Source organism: Pseudophryne corroboree, chromosome 3 (assembly GCF_028390025.1).
Source record: "Pseudophryne corroboree isolate aPseCor3 chromosome 3, aPseCor3.hap2, whole genome shotgun sequence".
NCBI lineage: Eukaryota > Metazoa > Chordata > Amphibia > Anura > Myobatrachidae > Pseudophryne > Pseudophryne corroboree.
This window is the reverse complement of record NC_086446.1, coordinates 775,286,168-775,305,700: the sequence shown is the minus strand read 5'-3', so window position 1 is coordinate 775,305,700 and position 19,533 is coordinate 775,286,168. Positions and strand designations below refer to the sequence as shown.

At 46.3% G+C, this 19,533-nt stretch overlaps 1 protein-coding gene across 1 annotated transcript in view; it reads right to left on the bottom strand.

Moving 5' to 3' along the window:
• Positions 1-19,269, bottom strand: part of LOC135056863 (DBH-like monooxygenase protein 2) — a 404,570-nt gene extending 385,301 nt beyond the window's left edge. The window contains exons 1-2 of the mRNA XM_063962536.1: positions 19,132-19,269; positions 8,612-8,758 (exon numbers count right to left, since the gene is read on the bottom strand). Coding sequence (XP_063818606.1) covers positions 8,612-8,758; positions 19,132-19,197 — 213 coding nt within the window. The 5' untranslated portion in view covers positions 19,198-19,269. The remainder of the gene's footprint in view (positions 1-8,611; positions 8,759-19,131) is intronic.
• Positions 19,270-19,533: the final 264 nt, after the last annotated feature.

Below are 19,533 nucleotides of genomic sequence, written 5' to 3'. Positions count from 1 at the left end.
GGTCTGGATTGGCAGAGTGTAGTACCAAATCCCCAGGCCTATTTGCAGTAAGCAACAACAAATACAAAGCTACACAGTACTGGCTAACTTTCAGGAACTGACTAACCAACAAAGATTCAGCAGCATCTGCTTAACCTGAGAAGAGGCCTTATAAAGCAGGTGCTGTCCACGCCCCACTCAGGTCTCACAGACTGTGAGCACAAAAACCAGCACCGGATCCCCTGCCTGTAACCACTGCACAGCAAAAGACCCGAACCGGAGTATCAGCTGCGCTCAGGTTACTCCGCTAGCACTTGTCTCCCGGTTGCCATGACGACGTGGCAGCACAGGGCAGGAGACCCTAACAGTACCCCCCCTCTGACGAGGGGTAAAAGAACCCCTACCACCAGGTTTATCGGGGAACTGCGAGAAGAAAGAGCGTATCAGTCTGGGGGCATGAAGATCACAACTGCGCACCCACGACCGCTCCTCCGGGCCATACCCCTTCCAGTGCACCAAAAATAACAGCCGACCCCGAACCATCTTGGAGTCAAGAATCCTTTCTACAACAAACTCCCTCTGGCCACGTATCAGAAGAGGGGAAGGTCTTCCTCTGGAAGAAGGATTACTAATCGCCCTTTTTAAAAGGGAACAATGAAATGTTTTATTGATACCCAAAGAACGGGGCAGATCTAACTGAAATGCCACCGGATTGATAACCCTGGTGATCTTATAAGGGCCGATGAACCGGGGGCCTAACTTATGAGATGGCGGTCTCAACTTCAAATTCTTGGTAGACAACCAGACGAAGTCTCCTAATTTGAAGCTGCAGGGTCTTTTCCCCTTATCAAAAACCCTTTTGGTCACTAATGACACAGACACAAGGGCTTTCTTCACTTTCCTCCAAATACTTCTAAGGACCGAAACGACAGAGGAACAACCAGGCGTGGAGTCCAGGGGGTCAAAAGAATTGGCCTTAGGATGATGCCCATACACACAAAGGAAGGGAGATATCCCTGTAGCAGAGTGAGCCGCGTTGTTATAGGCAAACTCCGCCATGGACAGATGAGCAACCCAGTCAGTCTGACACTTGGAGACATAACACCTGAGGAACTGCTCCAAGGACTGGTTCACCCTTTCAGTCTGCCCATTAGACTGCGGATGGTAGCCTGACGACAAGCTGACAGAAATCTGGAGATCGGAACAAAATGCCCTCCAGAATTTGGCCACAAACTGGGATCCGCGGTCAGAGACCACATCAAGTGGCAACCCGTGGAGACGCACAACATGCAGCATAAATAATTCAGACAGGCGTCTGGCCGATGGCAGCCCAACCAGTGGAACGAAGTGCGCCATCTTCGAAAACCTGTCAACGACAACCCAGATGGCTGTCATCCCTGAGGATTTGGGCAAGTCCACCACAAAATCCATTGAAATGTGGGTCCATGGCTTAGATGGAAAAGAGAGTGGATGTAATGGGCCAACAGGAACCCCTCTAGGAGTTTTATTTCGGGCACAGATGTCACATGCCCGAACCCACTGATCCACATCCTTAGCCACCGAGGGCCACCACACCGCCCTAGATAGCAACTCCCGAGTTCTGGCAATACCCGGGTGACCTGCCGACTTCTTGGCATGGAATTCCAGGAACACTCGCTGTCTTAACCTAGGAGGCACAAACAAAAGACCTACCGGAAGGTCTGGAGGAGCCTGCTCCTGTGCTCTAAGGACTAATGACAAGAGGTCCTGGGTAATGCCCACTTTAATACATGATGGGGACACAATGGGCAACGGCTCCTCGGTGGTCTCCTGGATTGGAGCAAAACTCAGCGAGAGCGCATCAGCCTTGATGTTTTTTGACCCAGGGCGATATGTTATCAAAAAATTAAAGCGAGCAAAAAACAAAGCCCATCGTGCCTGCCTGGCATTGAGATGCTTCGCTGACTCTAAATATGCCAAATTCTTATGGTCGGTGAGAATTGAAACCACAAACTTAGCCCCCTCAAGCCAGTGTCTCCACTCCTCGAGTGCATCCTTAATAGCCAACAATTCCCGGCTACCCACGTCATAATTCATCTCGGCAGGCGAAAATTTACAGGAAAAGTAAGCACAGGGATGAAGGCAATTATCAGACACTCCCATCTGAGAGAGCACTCCCCCAATACCCATCTCAGAGGCATCCACCTCCACCACAAAAGGACGCTCTGGATCTGGGTGTCGCAGCACCTTGGCCGAGACAAATGCCCTTTTGAGACGGTCAAAAGCCGCTTTGGCCTCACGAGACCAGTGAGCAACATCCGCCCCTTTCTTAGTGAGTGCCACCAAGGGCGCCACTATAGACGAAAATCCAGCGATAAATCGTCTATAAAAATTTGCAAAGCCCAGGAAACGCTGAAGCGCCTTCAAACTAGTGGGCTGCACCCAATCCAGGACTGCCTGTACCTTGGAACCCTCCATTTGGAAACCTTCTGGGGAGATAATATATCCTAGAAATGCGATTTGCTGAACTTCAAATTCGCACTTCTCCAGCTTCGCCCCAAGCCGGTGGTCTCTGAGTTTCTGGAGGACCAAGCGTACATGCTTCCGATGTTCCTCGAGAGAATGAGAGAAGATTAGGATGTCATCTAAGTATACGACTAAGAATCTATCCAAATATTCCCTGAGCACATCGTTCATGAAATCCTGGAAGACTGCCGGGGCATTACAGAGCCCAAAAGGCATCACCAAATATTCATAATGCCCTGAGTGGGTATTAAAGGCAGTCTTCCATTCATCCCCCTCTCTTATTCGGATTAGATTGTACGCACCGCGTAGGTCAATCTTAGAAAAAATGGTGGCAGTACGAAGCTGGTCAAACAAGACCGAAATGAGAGGCAGTGGGTATGAGTTTTTAATCGTGATACGGTTCAATTCCCTGAAGTCGATGCAGGGTCGCAATGAACCGTCCTTTTTACCCACGAAGAAGAACCCCGACCCAACTGGAGACTGTGAAGGTCTGATAAATCCTTTAGCCAAGTTCTCCTGAATGTACTCTGCCATAGCCTGAGTCTCAGGACGTGACAGGGAGTACAACCTGCTTTTGGGAAGATTAGCATTCGGCAACAAATTAATGGCACAGTCATAGGGGCGATGGGGAGGTAGTACCTCTGCAACTTTTTTGGAGAACACGTCCGCAAAATCTGCATAACACCCTGGCAATCCTGGCAAACTTAGCTTCGAGAGCCTGACTGGAAGGCTCAAGCAACTCCTGAAACAATCAGTACCCCAACTAAGAATCTCCCCAGAGACCCAGTCAAATTGATGATTGTGGGCCCTTAACCAGGGTAACCCCAACACCAATGGGGCAAAAGTACAGACAGTCACATAAAAGGACAATTTTTCAGAGTGTGTGGCTCCAATAAACAAAGAAATCTGGCTAGTGCAAGAGGTAATTTTACCCTGGGATAATGGTTCCCCGTTTAACCCACAAATCTCAATTTCTGACGCCAAGGGTACTAAGGAAAAAGAGTGTTTCAGGGCGAATTGGCAGTCCATAAAAACCCCGTCGGCCCCACTGTCCACAAAGGCCTCAGTCTTGACAGTTTGACCGAGGATCTTCAAGGTCACCGGAATGATAAAAGTCTTCTTGGGAAATTCTGACTTCTGGCCTGACAGGATATTTCCCATCACCCTCAGGCCCTGAAGTTTTCCGGCTTTTCTGGGCATGACACTACCACATGACCCTTATTCCCACAGTACAAACACAACCCCTGCTGTCTCCTCCGCGTCTTCTCACGCGAGGAGAGGCGGGTAGCCCCAATCTGCATAGGCTCCTCGGAAAATTCCTCAGAGTCTGAGGTTCCCTTGGGAAAGAAGGAAACCTCGGTCTCCCTTTCAAGCCTACGCTCTCTCAGCCGTCTATCCACCCGGATGGATAACTGCATGAGCTGATCCAAGCTATCAGGCAAGGGATATTGTACCAGTTGGTCTTTTATCTGGTTAGAAAGACCTCTTCGGTACTGGTGTCTCAGGGCTGCATCATTCCACTGGGTATCATGGGCCAACCTCCGAAACTCCGTACAGTAAACCTCAACTGGCCTTCGCCCTTGCTTAAGGATCGAAATCTGAGCTGAGGCCGTCTTGTCAGAGTCATCATACAACATGCCCAGTGCCGTAAAAAAAAGCATCAATACTTTTAAGCGACGGACAGTCAGGCTGCAACCCATATGCCCAGACCTGTGGGTCTCCTTGTAGCAAGGAAATCACTATGCCCACCCGCTGAATCTCTGACCCAGAAGACTGAGGCCTAAGCTGGAAATATAGCTTGCAGCTCTCCTTGAAACAAAAGAACTGCGAGCAATCTCCAGAAAAACGATCCGGAAGATTTACTTTCGGCTCCTTAACCCCTGAAGGAGCTGCTGCTGCGGGAGCTCCGCCAGCGGCCTGGGAGGTGGGCATTTTAATGGACAAATCATTAAATTGTCGAGTCAGGACCTGCACCTGATCGACCACCTGTTGCAACGTATTTTGAGGGGTATGCTCCATATTCCCACAAATTTCAACATGAGTATTGGGCTGCTGAATATGTTATGCACACCAGTGCCTGCAGGAATGTACTGGTATTTGAACTGTTATGCACACCAGTGCCTGCAGGAATGTACTGGTGTCTGAACAGAAAGGGATGCAAAACAAATGAACTCACAGACAGACTGGGAAATATGACATTACGTACACAGAAGGTGATAGGGTAACAAAACCAACAAAAAGTGAACAGAGAAGCCCAGAGGCTAAGAAACTGGGGGGTAAATTTACTAAGCTCCCGATTTTGACCGAGATGCCGTTTTTTCATCAAAGTGTCATCTCGGTAATTTACTAAGCAATAATCACGGCAGTGATGAGGGCATTCGTAATATTTGAAAGTCCTAGGAAAAAAATCACGAATGAATACACCATCGGTCAAAACGCGGCTGTTTAAGTATGAATCTTGGTCATTTACTAAGAAGTGCAAAGCAAAAAAAAACAAAACACTGCCGTGAAAAATTACAACTCGTAAAAAAGTGCTAAAAAAACCCAGATCTTTATTTTTTATTCGTGATAAGATAGGCATGCACGGATCCATGAGATCCGTGCATGTATATCAGTGGGAAGGGGTGGGAAAGTGTTTATTTTTTTTAAAAAAATTGCGTGGGGTCCCCCCTCCTAAGCATAACCAGCCTCGGGCTCTTTGAGCCGATCCTGGTTGCAGAAATATGGGGAAAAAATTGACAGGGGTTCCCCCATATTTAAGCAACCAGCATCGGGCTCTGCGCCTGGTCCTGGTTCCAAAAATACGGGGGACAAAAAGAGTAGGGGTCCCCCGTATTTTTAAAACCAGCACCGGGCTCCACTAGCTGGACAGATAATGCAACAGCCGGGGGTCACTTTTATATAGTGCCCTGCGGCCGTGGCATCAAAAATCCAACTAGTCACCCCTGGCCGGGGTACCCTGGGGGAGTGGGGACCCCTTCAATCAAGGGGTCCCCCCCCCAGCCACCCAAGGGCCAGGGGTGAAGCCCGAGGCTGCCCCCCCCCATCCAATGGGCTGCGGATGGGGGGGCTGATAGCCTTTGTTGTCAAAGAAAAGATATTGTTTTTAGTAGCAGTACTACAAGTCCCAGCAAGCCTCCCCCGCATGCTGGTACTTGGAGAACCACAAGTACCAGCATGCGGCGGAAAAACGGGCCCGCTGGTACCTGTAGTACTACTACTAAAAAAATACCCAAAAAAACACAAGACACACACACCGTGAAAGTATAATTTTATTACATACATACACACATACATACATACTTACCTTATGTTCCCACGCAGGTCGGTCCTCTTCTCCAGTAGAATCCATGGTGTACCTGTTGAAGAAATTATACTCACGAGATCCAGGGGCCCAGGGTCCTCGGAGAAATCCTTTGTAATCCACGTACTTGAAAGAAATAACAAAACGCTTACCCGAGCCACGCACTAAAAGGGGACCCATGTTTTCACATGGATCCCCTTTTCCCGACTGCCAGAAACCCACTCTGACTTCTGTCTAAGTGGGTTTCTTCAGCCAATCAGGGAGCGCCACGTTGTAGCACTCTCCTGATCGGCTGTGTGCTCCTGTACTGAATGACAGGCAGCACACGGCAGTGTTACAATAAGTAAGTATGTATGTATGTGTGTATGTATGTAATAAAATTATACTTTCACGGTGTGTGTGTCTTGTGTTTTTTTGGGTATTTTTTTAGTAGTAGTACTACAGGTACCAGCGGGCCCGTTTTTCCGCCGCATGCTGGTACTTGTGGTTCTCCAAGTACCAGCATGCGGGGGAGGCTTGCTGGGACTTGTAGTACTGCTACTAAAAACAATATCTTTTCTTTGACAACAAAGGCTATCAGCCCCCCCATCCGCAGCCCATTGGATGGGGGGGGACAGCCTCGGGCTTCACCCCTGGCCCTTGGGTGGCTGGGGGGTGGGGACCCCTTGATTGAAGGGGTCCCCACTCCCCCAGGGTACCCCGGCCAGGGGTGACTAGTTGGATTTTTGATGCCACGGCCGCAGGGCACTATATAAAAGTGACCCCCGGCTGTGGCATTATCTGTCCAGCTAGTGGAGCCCGGTGCTGGTTTTAAAAATACGGGGGACCCCTACTCTTTTTGTCCCCCGTATTTTTGGAACCAGGACCAGTCGCAGAGCCCGATGCTGGTTGCTTAAATATGGGGGAACCCCTGTCATTTTTTTCCCCATATTTCTGCAACCAGGATCGGCTCAAAGAGCCCGAGGCTGGTTATGCTTAGGAGGGGGGACCCCACGCAATTTTTTTTTAAATATTTTGCAGTGTTTAATTTAAAAAAAACAAAAAAAAATGAACCCCAGCACGGATCACACAGATCCGGCCGAGATTCATTGTAAAAAAGTCGGCAGTGTTTTGCTAATCACTGCCGTAAAAATAGAAAAAAAACCACGAATGACATCGACATCGGAACAAAAGAAAAACCCGAATACGACAGCTTAGTAAATTAGTCGTAATCAATTCAAAAAGTTGCAGTTTTACACTTTCGATGTCATTCGTGATTGAACTTTGACCTTTTTTCGGAAAATACGAATGTTAGTAAATTTACCCCTGGGTGTCTCCCTAGTATTAGAAATGCTCAGATGGAAAAAGCAAGATGTTGTGTTTTAATACGTAGAGAACCCGAAATGCTGTTGCTAAGGGCAACAGCAAAACCCTAAAGGGTTACCAACGGGTGTGGCAGTAAACTCTTTTGTCAGAGATGGAATAATAGACACAAGGAGAGTCTCCACAATCCTAATTCTCACTTGCAGGGCACAGGTTCAGCTTACTGCCACTATACTGACACATGAACGCCCTGCACAGTGAGAGAGGATTAAGCATGCAGGTCTGAAAGTACAGCCACAAACCTGCTGGGTTCACAGAATAGCAAAAGAACCTCAGCAGGCTAAACGACTGACTCCAGTCTTACTGCTAGGTCTGGATTGGCAGAGTATAGTACCAAATCCCCAGGCCTATTTGCAGTAAGCAACAACAAATACAAAGCTACACAGTACTGGCTAACTTTCAGGAACTGACTAACCAACAAAGATTCAGCAGCATCTGCTTAACCTGAGAAGAGGCCTTATAAAGCAGGTGCTGTCCACGCCCCACTCAGATCTCACAGACTGTGAGCACAAAAACCAGCACCGGATCCCCTGCCTGTAACCACTGCACAGCAAAAGACCCGAACCGGAGTATCAGCTGCGCTCAGGTTACTCCGCTAGCACTTGTCTCCCGGTTGCCATGACGACGTGGCAGCACAGGGCAGGAGACCCTAACAGTTAGGTTGTTAGGATCCATGGGATGCTTAATGTAATTGCATCAAATTGCCCTCCCTTCCGCAGACACCTGCAAATGGGGATGGGCCACTGACATAAAACATTGGTATAACCAATGTTTTTACTATTGGTCATAAAATATTGTTTAGTCCTAAACATTGGTTCAGGAACTCCAATGGTTTCCAGTAAATTAGCTACTTAATGACACTCCAAACAGGGCAGCATCATGAGAAATGGGCGCCATTTTCCTTGTGATTCCTGTAGTGCGCATGAGCAAATTTCCAGAAACATGGTGCCTGCATCACATTTCCGGTAATTTCTGTGATGCAGATCTCCGGAAACTCTCTCTTCTGCTATGTTCCAGGTGACACAGATATTATTAATGGGTGCAAGGCGGTATGGTCGGTATTCCTGGACTCGAGAGCGTGTGTGCACTCCAAACTGATTTTAAGTACAGTTCATTCAATTTTATGGGTGTAGTATGGCTGACCGCCAGTCAGCTTCCCAACGCCGGGAACCCTGTGTGTGGGGGTGGGTGAGTGCAGCAAGCCCCTTGTGGGCTTACTGCTCTCGCCATTCTGTGGGCTCGGTGGCAACCTGCGGTAGCCACGGGTTCTATTCCCACTCTATGGGTGTCATGGACACCCACGAGTGGAAATAGTCCCTGTTGGTCGGCATGCCGACCATCGGGATAGTGAGGGGGTGAGATGCTGGTTGAGGTCATGTGACCGTCAGCCTCCTGACCGCTGGTGACATGAATACCATCCTAATTTTATAAGACGCTACTTATGAATATTTATGTACTGACCTGAATCTCCAGATCATACGGGTCACACGTGAACCATCGACGCCAAACCCTCAGAATGCTATGAGTATCATTGCGACTTAACTTGATGAGGTCATAGTCCTGTGACTCGTCTCTCACTGGGGGCCAGTCCACTTCTGTGTGAGCATCCTACATAAGGACAGAACTTGTGTTAGTGAGGTAGAACCAGAGAGGGATAAAGGAAGGGATGAGAAGATCTGTGATAACTCTATCGAATGTCAGCTACAGTATCAATATCTTAACAAAAATTTAAGGTTACTTAAACGGAGATAAGACATAATTTTAAGACTGGGGTTTATGTAACAATAATGTACAATATGCAGGAATGTGCTGTAACCCACAGCAACCAGATTACAGCTGTAATATTTCCAGGAATTATTCAGAAAACTTACATTTGATTGTCGTCTATTATTTACAGTACTGGTTTGCACATCACTAAAATAACACAGGTAACTTGTGGCTCGCCAGTTGTCCTTCAATTTGTAGGCCAGAAGGGCTGGAGAGGCAAAGGTTTTCCACTTTTGTTGTCGAGGGAAACTGATTCTGAAAGCAGCATCGATAACACTGAGACATGGCTTATTACTAACTTGTATAATGGGGGTAATACATTATCCTGGCATTCGGGATACCGGTGGTCACATGACCAGCCCCAGCATCCTGAAACCGACAAACCCAACACTTTTGGGGGGTTAAGTAAGTGAACCCTCCCCCCTCCAGCATAACCCTGCTCTGGTGGCTGCTAGGGCTAAATCTAGGGGTTTTGGCGATGGCTAAATTTCAGGGGTGGTGGCTATGGCTAACGACCCCCTAGTGCCTAACCCTAAGTCTACAACCCCCACACCCTAACCCTAATACCCGCCAGGAGACTTACCTTCGGAATCCTGGTGGTAGTGTAACGGCGCCGATGTTCTGAGCGGTGTCAGGATTCTGTGACGGTCACAAGACCACATGCATCCCAACCACTGGGATGGCAAATTCAAAAACATCCATAACACTGAGACATAGCTTATTACTAACCGGTATAATGTCCATAACACTGAGACGTGGCTTATTACTAACTGGTATAATGTCCATAACACTGAGACATGGCTTATTACTAACTGGTATAATGTCCATAACACTGAGACATGGCGTATTGCTAACTGGTATAATGTCCATAACACTGAGACGTGGCTTATTACTAACTGGTATAATGTCCATAACACTGAGACATGGCTTATTACTAACTGGTATAATGTCCATAACACTGAGACATAGCTTATTACTAACTGGTATAATGTCCATAACACTGAGACATAGCTTATTACTAACTGGTATAATGTCCATAACACTGAGACATGGTTTATTACTAACTGGTATAATGTCCATAACACGGAGATGTGGCTTATTACTTGCTGGTTTAATGTCCACAACACTGAGACACGGGTTATTACTAACCGATATAACATCCATAACACTAAGACATGGCTTGTTACTAACTGGTATAATGTCCATAATACTGAGACATGGCTTATTACTAACTGGTATAATGTCCATAACACAGAGACATGGCTTATTACTTAACTGGTATAATGTCCATAACACTGAGACATGGCTTATTACTAACTGGTATAATGTCCATAACACTGAGACACGGGCTTATTACTAACTGGTATAATGTCCATAATACTGAGACATAGCTTATTACATACTAACTGGTATAATGTCCATAACACTGAGACATAGCTTATTACTAACTGGTATTACATCCACAACACTGAGACATGGCTTATTACTTACTGAATTAATGTCCATAACACTGAGACACGGGTTATTACTAACAGATATAACATCCATAACACTGAGACATGGCTAATTACTAACTGGTATAACATTCATAACACTGAGACATGGCTTATTGCAAAGTGGTATAACATCCATAATACTGATATATGGCTAATTACTAACTGGTATAACATCCATAAAACTGAGACATGGCTTATTACTAACTGGTATAATATCCAAAACACTGTGACATGGCTTATTATTACTAACTGTTATAACATCCATAACACTGAGACATGGCTTATTACTAACTGGTATAATATCCAAAACACTGAGACACGGCTTATTACTAACTGGTATAACATCCATAACACTGAGACATGGCTTATTACTAACTGTTATAACATCCATAACACTGAGACATGGCGTATTACTAACTGGAATAACATCCAGAACACTGAGGAATGGCTCACTACTAACTGCTAAAACATCCATAACCCTGAGACGTAAGTTTTTTTTAACTGTTATACCATCTACAACACTGAGACATGGCTTATTACTGGGATCCGGTCTCTAGGTTGACAGTAACTAGGTCGACCACTATTGGTTGACATTAACTAGGTCAACAGGGTTTCTAGGTCGACATGTTCTAGGTCAACAGCTCAAAAGGTCGACATGAGTTATTCACATGTTTTTACATTTTTTTTAACTTTTTCATACCTAACGATCCACAATGACTACGATTGGGAATAGTAACCTGTACCGAGCGCAGCAGTAATGGAGCGAGGCACCTTGCCCAAAGTTCGCGAGCCATGCTAGGGGACATGGTTCACTAATTGGGGTTCCCGGTCACTGTACAGAGAAAACTACACAAAAAAACATTAAAAAAACTCATGTCGACTTTTTGACATGTCGACCTAGAGACACTGTCTACTTAGAGACACTGTCAACTTAGTTACTGTCGACCAATAGTGGTCGACCTAGACACTATCGACATAATTACTGTCGACCTTCCATACCACACCCTTACTACTAACTGGTATAACGTCCATAACACTGAGACACGAGTTATTACTAACCGATATAACACCCATAATACCGAGACATGGCAAATTACTAACTGGTATAACATCCATAACACTGAGACATTGCTTATTACTAACTGGTATATTCACAAAACTTAGATGTAGGATTTACGCAACTGGTATAACGTCCATAACACTGAAACACGGGTCATTACTAACTGATATAACATCCATAACACTGAGACATGGCTAATTACTAACTGGTATAACATCCATAACACTGAGACATGAGTTATTACTAACCAATATAACAACCATAATACCGAGACATGGCTAATTACTAACTGGTATAACATCCATAACACTGGGACATGGCTTATTACTAACTGGTATAACACCCATAACACTGAGACATGGCTTATTACTAACTGGTACATTCACAACACTTAGATGGAGGGTTTACGCAACAGGTATAACGTCCATAACACTGAAACACGGGTTATTACTAACCGATATATAACATCCATAACACTGAGACATGGCTAATTACTAATTTGTATAACATCCATAACCTGAGACATGGTTTATTACTAACTGGTATAACATTCATAACACTGAGACATAGCTTATTACTAACTGGTATGACATCCATAACAGTGAGAGACAGCTTATTACTAACTCGTATAACATCCTTAACACTGAGACATGGTTTATTACTAACTGGTATAACATCCATAACACTGAGACATAGCTTATTACTAACTGGTATGACATCCATAACAGTGAAACACAGCTTATTACTAACTGGTATAACATCCATAACACTGAGACATGGCTGGTACATTCACAACACTTAGATGGAGGGTTTACGCAACTGGTATAACGTTCATAACACTGAAACACGGGTTATTACTAATAGTGATGAGCGGGTTCGGTTTCCGCGAAACCGAACCCCCCCAAACTTCACCCTTTTTATACGGGTCCGAGCCATACTCGGATTCTCCCGTATGGCTCGGTTAACCCGAGCGCGCCCGAACGTCATCATCCCGCTGTCGGATTCTCACGAGATTCGGATTCTATATAAGCAGCCGCGCGTCGCCGCCATTTTCACACATGCATTGAGATGATAGGGAGAGGACGTGGCTGGCGTCCTCTCCGTTTATATACTAATACGAGACAGTTGATCTGATTGCTTGTTTATTTTACTATAATTGTGGGGAGGATTGGGGAGCAGCTGTTAGGAGGAGTACAGTGCAGAGTTTTGCTGATAAGTGACCACCAGTTTTTTATCCGTTCTCTGCCTGAAAAAAACGCTCCATGCCATATCTGTGCTCAGTGTGCTGCATGATATATCTGTGCTGAGTGCTCACACTGCTTAATTGTAGGGACTGGGGAGCAGCTATAGCAGGAGTACAGTGCAGAGTTTTGCTGACAGTGACCACCAGTATACGTTTGTCTACCTGAAAAACACTCCTGTGGTGCCTTTTTTTTAGACTAGTTTAGCAGTTTGCTGACAGTGTCCACTAGGTCCATTATACTGTATATAGCAGTACGGTAGGCCACTGCTGTACCTACCTCTGTGTCGTCACTCGTCATCCATTAAGTATACTATCCATCCATCTACATTGTATACCTGTGGTGGCTTTTTTTTAGACTAGTTTAGCAGTTTGCGAAGAGTGTCCACCAGGTTCAGTATACTGTATATAGCAGTACGGTAGGCCACTGCTGTACCTACCTCTGTGTCGTCACTCGTCATCCATTAAGTATACTATCCATCCATCTACATTGTATACCTGTGGTGGCTTTTTTTTAGACTAGTTTAGCAGTTTGCTGACAGTGTCCACCAGGTCCATTATACTGTATATAGCAGTACGGTAGGCCACTGCTGTACCTACCTCTGTGTCGTCACTCTTCATCCATTAAGTATACTATCCATCCATCTACACTGTATACCTGTGGTGCCTTTTTTTATACAAATTTAGCAGTTTGCTGACAGTGTCCACCAGGTCCAGTATACTGTATATAGCAGTACAGTAGGCCACTGCTGTACCTACCTCTGTGTCGTCACTCGTCATCCATTAAGTATACTATCCATCCATCTACATTGTATACCTGTGGTGGCTTTTTTTTAGACTAGTTTAGCAGTTTGCTGACAGTGTCCACCAGGTCCATTATACTGTATATAGCAGTACGGTAGGCCACTGCTGTACCTACCTCTGTGTCGTCACTCGTCATCCATTAAGTATACTATCCATCCATCTACATTGTATACCTGTGGTGCCTTTTTTTTACACTAGTTTAGCAGTTTGCTGACAGTGTCCACCAGGTCCATTATACTGTATATAGCAGTATGGTAGGCCACTGCTGTACCTACCTCTGTGTCGTCACTCGTCATCCATTAAGTATACTATCCATCCATCTACATTGTATACCTGTGGTGTCTTTTTTTAGACTAGTTTAGCAGTTTGCTGACTGTGTCCACCAGGTCCATTATACTGTATATAGCAGTACGGTAGGCCACTGCTGTACCTACCTCTGTGTCGTCACTCGTCATCCATTAAGTATACTATCCATCCATCTACATTGTATACCTGTGGTGGCTTTTTTTTTAGACTAGTTTAGCAGTTTGCTGACAGTGTCCACCAGGTCCATTATACTGTATATAGCAGTACGGTAGGCCACTGCTGTACCTACCTCTGTGTCGTCACTCGTCATCCATTAAGTATACTATCCATCCATCTACATTGTATACCTGTGGTGCCTTTTTTTTAGACTAGTTTAGCAGTTTGCTGACAGTGTCCACCAGGTCCATTATACTGTATATAGCAGTACGGTAGGCCACTGCTGTACCTACCTCTGTGTCGTCACTCGTCATCCATTAAGTATACTATCCATCTATCTACATTGTATACCTGTGGTGGCTTTTTTTTAGACTAGTTTAGCAGTTTGCTGACAGTGTCCACCAGGTCCATTATAATGTATATAGCAGTACGGTAGGCCACTGCTGTACCTACCTCTGTGTCATCACTCGTCATCCATTAAGTATACTATCCATCCATCTACATTGTATACCTGTGGTGGCTTTTATTTAGACTAGTTTAGCAGTTTGCTGACAGTGTCCACCAGGTCCAGTATACTGTATATAGCAGTACGGTAGGCCACTGCTGTACCTACCTCTGTGTCGTCACTCATCATCCATTAAGTATACTACCCATCCATCTACATTGTATACCTGTGGTGCCTTTTAGTTGTGCGCAGTATATATAGTAGTAGGCCATTGCTATTGTTACTGGCATATAATTCCACACATTAAAATATGGAGAACAAAAATGTGGAGGTTAAAAAAATAGGGAAAGATCAAGATCCACTTCCACCTCGTGCTGAAGCTGCTGCCACTAGTCATGGCCGAGGCGATGAAATGCCATCAACGTCGTCTGCCAAGGCCGATGGCCAATGTCATAGTACAGAGCATGTAAAATCCAAAACACAAAAGTTCAGTAAAATGACCCAAAAATCAAAATTAAAAGCGTCTGAGGAGAAGCGTAAACTTGCCAATATGCCATTTACGACACGGAGTGACAAGGAACGGCTGAGGCCCTGGCCTATGTTCATGGCTAGTGGTTCAGCTTCACATGAGGATGGAAGCACTCATCCTCTCGCTAGAAAAAAAAAAAGACTTAAGCTGGCAAAAGCACAGCAAAGAACTGTGCGTTCTTTGAAATCACAAATCCCCAAGGAGAGTCCAATTGTGTCGGTTGCAATGCCTGATCTTCCCAACACTGGACGGGAAGAGCTTGCGCCTTCCACCATTTGCACGCCCCCCTGCAAGTGCTGGAAGGAGCACCCGCAGTCCAGTTCCTGATAGTCAAATTGAAGATGTCAGTGTTGAAGTACACCAGGATGAGGATATGGGTGTTGCTGGCGCTGGGGAGGAAATTGACAAGGAGGATTCTGATGGTGAGGTGGTTTGTTTAAGTCAGGCACCCGGGGAGACACCTGTTGTCCGTGGGACGAATATGGCCATTGACATGCCTGGTCAAAATACAAAAAAAAAAATCAGCTCTTCGGTGTGGAATTATTTCAACACAAATGCGGACAACAGGTGTCAAGCCGTGTGTTGCCTTTGTCAAGCTGTAATAAGTAGGGTTAAGGACGTTAACCACCTCGGAACATCCTCCCTTATACGTCACCTGCAGCACATTCATCATAAGTCAGTGACAAGTTCAAAAACTTTGGGCGACAGTGGAAGCAGTCCATTGACCAGTAAATCCCTTCCTCTTGTAACCGAGCTCACGCAAACCACCCCCCCAACTCCCTCAGTGTCAATTTCCTCCTTACCCAGGAAAGCCAATAGTCCTGCAGGCCATGTCAATGGCAAGTCTGACGAGTCCTCTCCTGCCTGGGATTCCTCTGATGCATCCTTGAGTGTAATGCCTACTGCTGCTGGCGCTGCTGTTGTTGCTGCTGGGAGTCGATCGTCATCCCAGAGGGGAAGTCGGAAGACCACTTGTGCTACTTCCAGTAAGCAATTGACTGTACAACAGTCCTTTGCGAGGAAGATTAAATATCACAGCAGTCATCCTGCTGCAAAGCGGATAACTGAGGCCTTGGCATCCTGGGCGGTGAGAAACGTGGTTCCGGTATCCATCGTTAATTCAGAGCCAACTATAGACTTGATTGAGGTATTGTGTCCCCGGTACCAAATACCATCTAGGTTCCATTTCTCTAGGCAGGCGATACCGAAAATGTACACAGACCTCAGAAAAAGACTCACCAGTGTCCTGAAAAATGCAGTTGTACCCAATGTCCACTTAACCATGGACATGTGGACAAGTGGAGCAGGGCAGACTCAGGACTATATGACTGTGACAGCCCACTGGGTAGATGTATGGACTCCCGCCGCAAGAACAGCAGTGGCGGCACCAGTAGCAGCATCTCGCAAATGCCAGCTCTTTCCTAGGCAGGCTACGCTTTGTATTACCGCTTTCCAGAATACTGGTAACATCCATAATACTGAGACATGGCTTATTACTAACTGGAATAACATCCATAATACTGAGACATGGCTTATTACTAACTGATATAAGATCCATAATACTGAGACATGGCTTATTATTTACTGGTAACATCCATAACACTGAGACACAGCTTATTACTAACTGAATTTCGTTGGGCAGGAGTCTGTATAAATCTAGCAGGTGATAATGATAGACTTCCATCTGGTATGCCTGCGTGTTCCATGTTCTCATTTTCTCCATATTCTGGTATAACAACCTGTGGCCTTTCAAATTCCTGAGTCGCCATTGGCACAGCCGGCTCCATATTCAGGCTAGTAATGGAATGCCCAACATGCTTATGTAGAATTGGCCGTTCAGCTACTCGCAAATCCACACGATTGTGCCTGTAGAAATTATCTTCCACATCCGCATGATATGAGCGTGGTGCATACTTGCCTACTTTTGAAAACTAGTTTCAGGGAGATTCCAGGCGGCAGCAGAATGCGCCGTTGAGGTACGTCTCTAGCTCCGCGCCAAGGGCATTTCTACGCCACACACACACTACTACACCCATATTTACATTCTGTATATATGTATTACATCTAGTACACACAGCACCATAATACATTACATTATACACACACCCCCTCTCCCATATTACACCCAGTACTTTACAATACTGGAGAGACATCTGTGCGCGCCGAAGGCGCGCGCCCAAAATTTTTGTTACTATGGGGGCATGGACCAGCGCTCTGTGAGTTGCTGCTCATGTCCTGCGTCGTCTCTGCTGGTGAATAGACGCTGTGCACATGCGGACAGTGGGGGTCATTCCGAGTTGATCGCTCGGTAGCAGATTTTAGCAGCATTGCACACGCTAGGCCGCCGCCCTCTGGGAGTGTATCTTCGCTTAGCAGAATTGCGAACGAAAGATTAGCAGAATTGCGAATAGAAATTTCTTAGCAGTTTCTGAGTAGCTCGAGACTTACTCCTACACTGCGATCAGCTCAGCCCGTTTTGTTCCTGGTTTGACATCACAAACACGCCCTGCGTTCGGCCAGCCACTCCCCCGTTTCTCCAGACACTCCCGCGTTTTATCCTGGCATGTCTGCATTTTTCCGCACACTCCCTGAAAATGGTCAGTTTCTGCCCAGAAACACCCCTTTCCTGTCAATCACACTCCGATCACTTCAACAATGAAAATTCTTCGTTCGGACGTGAGTAAATCTACCAAGTTTGGTACTAAAATACTTAGCGCATGCGCACTGCGTACCATGCGCATTTTTGCCTTAATCGCTCCGTTGCGAAAATCGGCAACAAGCGAACAACTCGGAATGACCCCCCCCCCCCCGTGTCTATTCACTGCTGCTCTGCGTGAGAGAGGGTCTGCCAACTGCGGGACACATAAATGGGAAACAAAGCGCTGTGAATAGCAATGCCTTAAGATTTAAGAAGAGGAAAGAGAAGAATAAACGTTAAAGAAGGAATAGAGATTAAAAGAAGAAAAAACTAAATATTAAAATTAAATAAATAAAAATTAAATACATTTAAAAAATTAATAAAATCAATGTTTGCAAGCTCTCTGTTGTAATTAAGCAGCTTTTTTCTGGTCCGTTTATATGAATAATTGGTGGAGTCTATTTTTTGCCATTCAACAACCCTCACACGCTAACTGTCACTGCAATCTACCTGTGTATCATGGATCCGTGACAGGCGTCTGTGATGCCGGGTGCTGTGCTGTGTTGAGCAGTCTGTGCGTGGCTGGTCTCCTTGCAGCTGGACGCGTATTCTCCGTGCTGGCGTCTTGTGCTCCTTCCGGTGTGTCTGCTGGCTCCCGTGGGTGGGACACTGATGCCCACGGGTGGACAACGGTACAGTCGATGAAAAACTAGACTGTCCAGCCAAAATCAGGACATTTGGGAGGGATGACATAAACATACACAGCGCCCCTTGCCCATATTACAACCAGTATCAGATTACATTGCATTATACACAGCCCCCCACCCCCCCATATAACACCCAGTACCACATTACACATAGCGCACACAGCTCCTCCGTATGGGATGTAATCACGTTACCAGCGGTCGGCATCCTAACCGCTAGAAATCCAGACAGTCTGCATTCTGACTAACAGGGACTGTTCCCACTCGTGGGTGTCCCAAAACCCACAGACTTTGAATAGAACCTGTGGCGAGCGCAGCAAGCAAGCAAGGAGCTTCGTTGCGCTCACGCCCACCCGCCTACAATCTGGCAGCTGAGACCCTGATGTCGGTATGCTGAACGACGGGATCCCGATCGCCGGTCACCCAATCCCAACCTCCCCATATTACACCCAGCACATGACATTATACACAGCCCCCCATATTACACCCAGCACATTATACACAGCCCACCCATATTACACCAAGCACATTACATTATATACAGCCCCCCCCCCCCCCATATTACACCCAGCACATTATACACAGCACCCCCCCCCCCCCCCATATTACACCCAGCACATTACATTTTATACAGGCCCCCTCTCCCATATTACACCCAGTGCATTACATTATACACAGCCCCCACCATGGTACACCCAACATGTTACAAACAGCATACATACCCCCCTCCCCCATATTACATACTATTATACACAGCCTCACTCCCATATTACAGCCAGTGCAATATTACACCCCCCACCCCCATGACACTCTGCAGTCTGCACCCCTGCACCCACCTTGCTATCTTGCTCCTTTCTGTATGGACTGGGAGCCGACCTCAGTACAGTGTGGGAGGGCAGCATAGTGCAGGAACCCCAGTGAGAGCCGAAGTGCAGCCAGTGAGAGGAGATCTGGTGCTGCTGCTGCTTCTTCTTGTGGTCCTGGCTGGTACACTACTACACGCTGCTGAGTGAGGTGGGAGGGGCTAGGCACAGGGAAGCAAAACAATGCTTCCGACGGCCTCTCAGTGTGCACAGCAGTACAGCTGACGCTGCGGCTGCACACAACCCTGCTGGGGCTGCCTGAAGTCTCCCGTGCAGGCCCCGCCCCCCGCCGCTCTGGACTTGCGCATGCGCAGTCCAGATTTTTTAATGACGGACCTTAAAATCCGGGAGGGCGGCCAAGGTATGCGGGGCAGC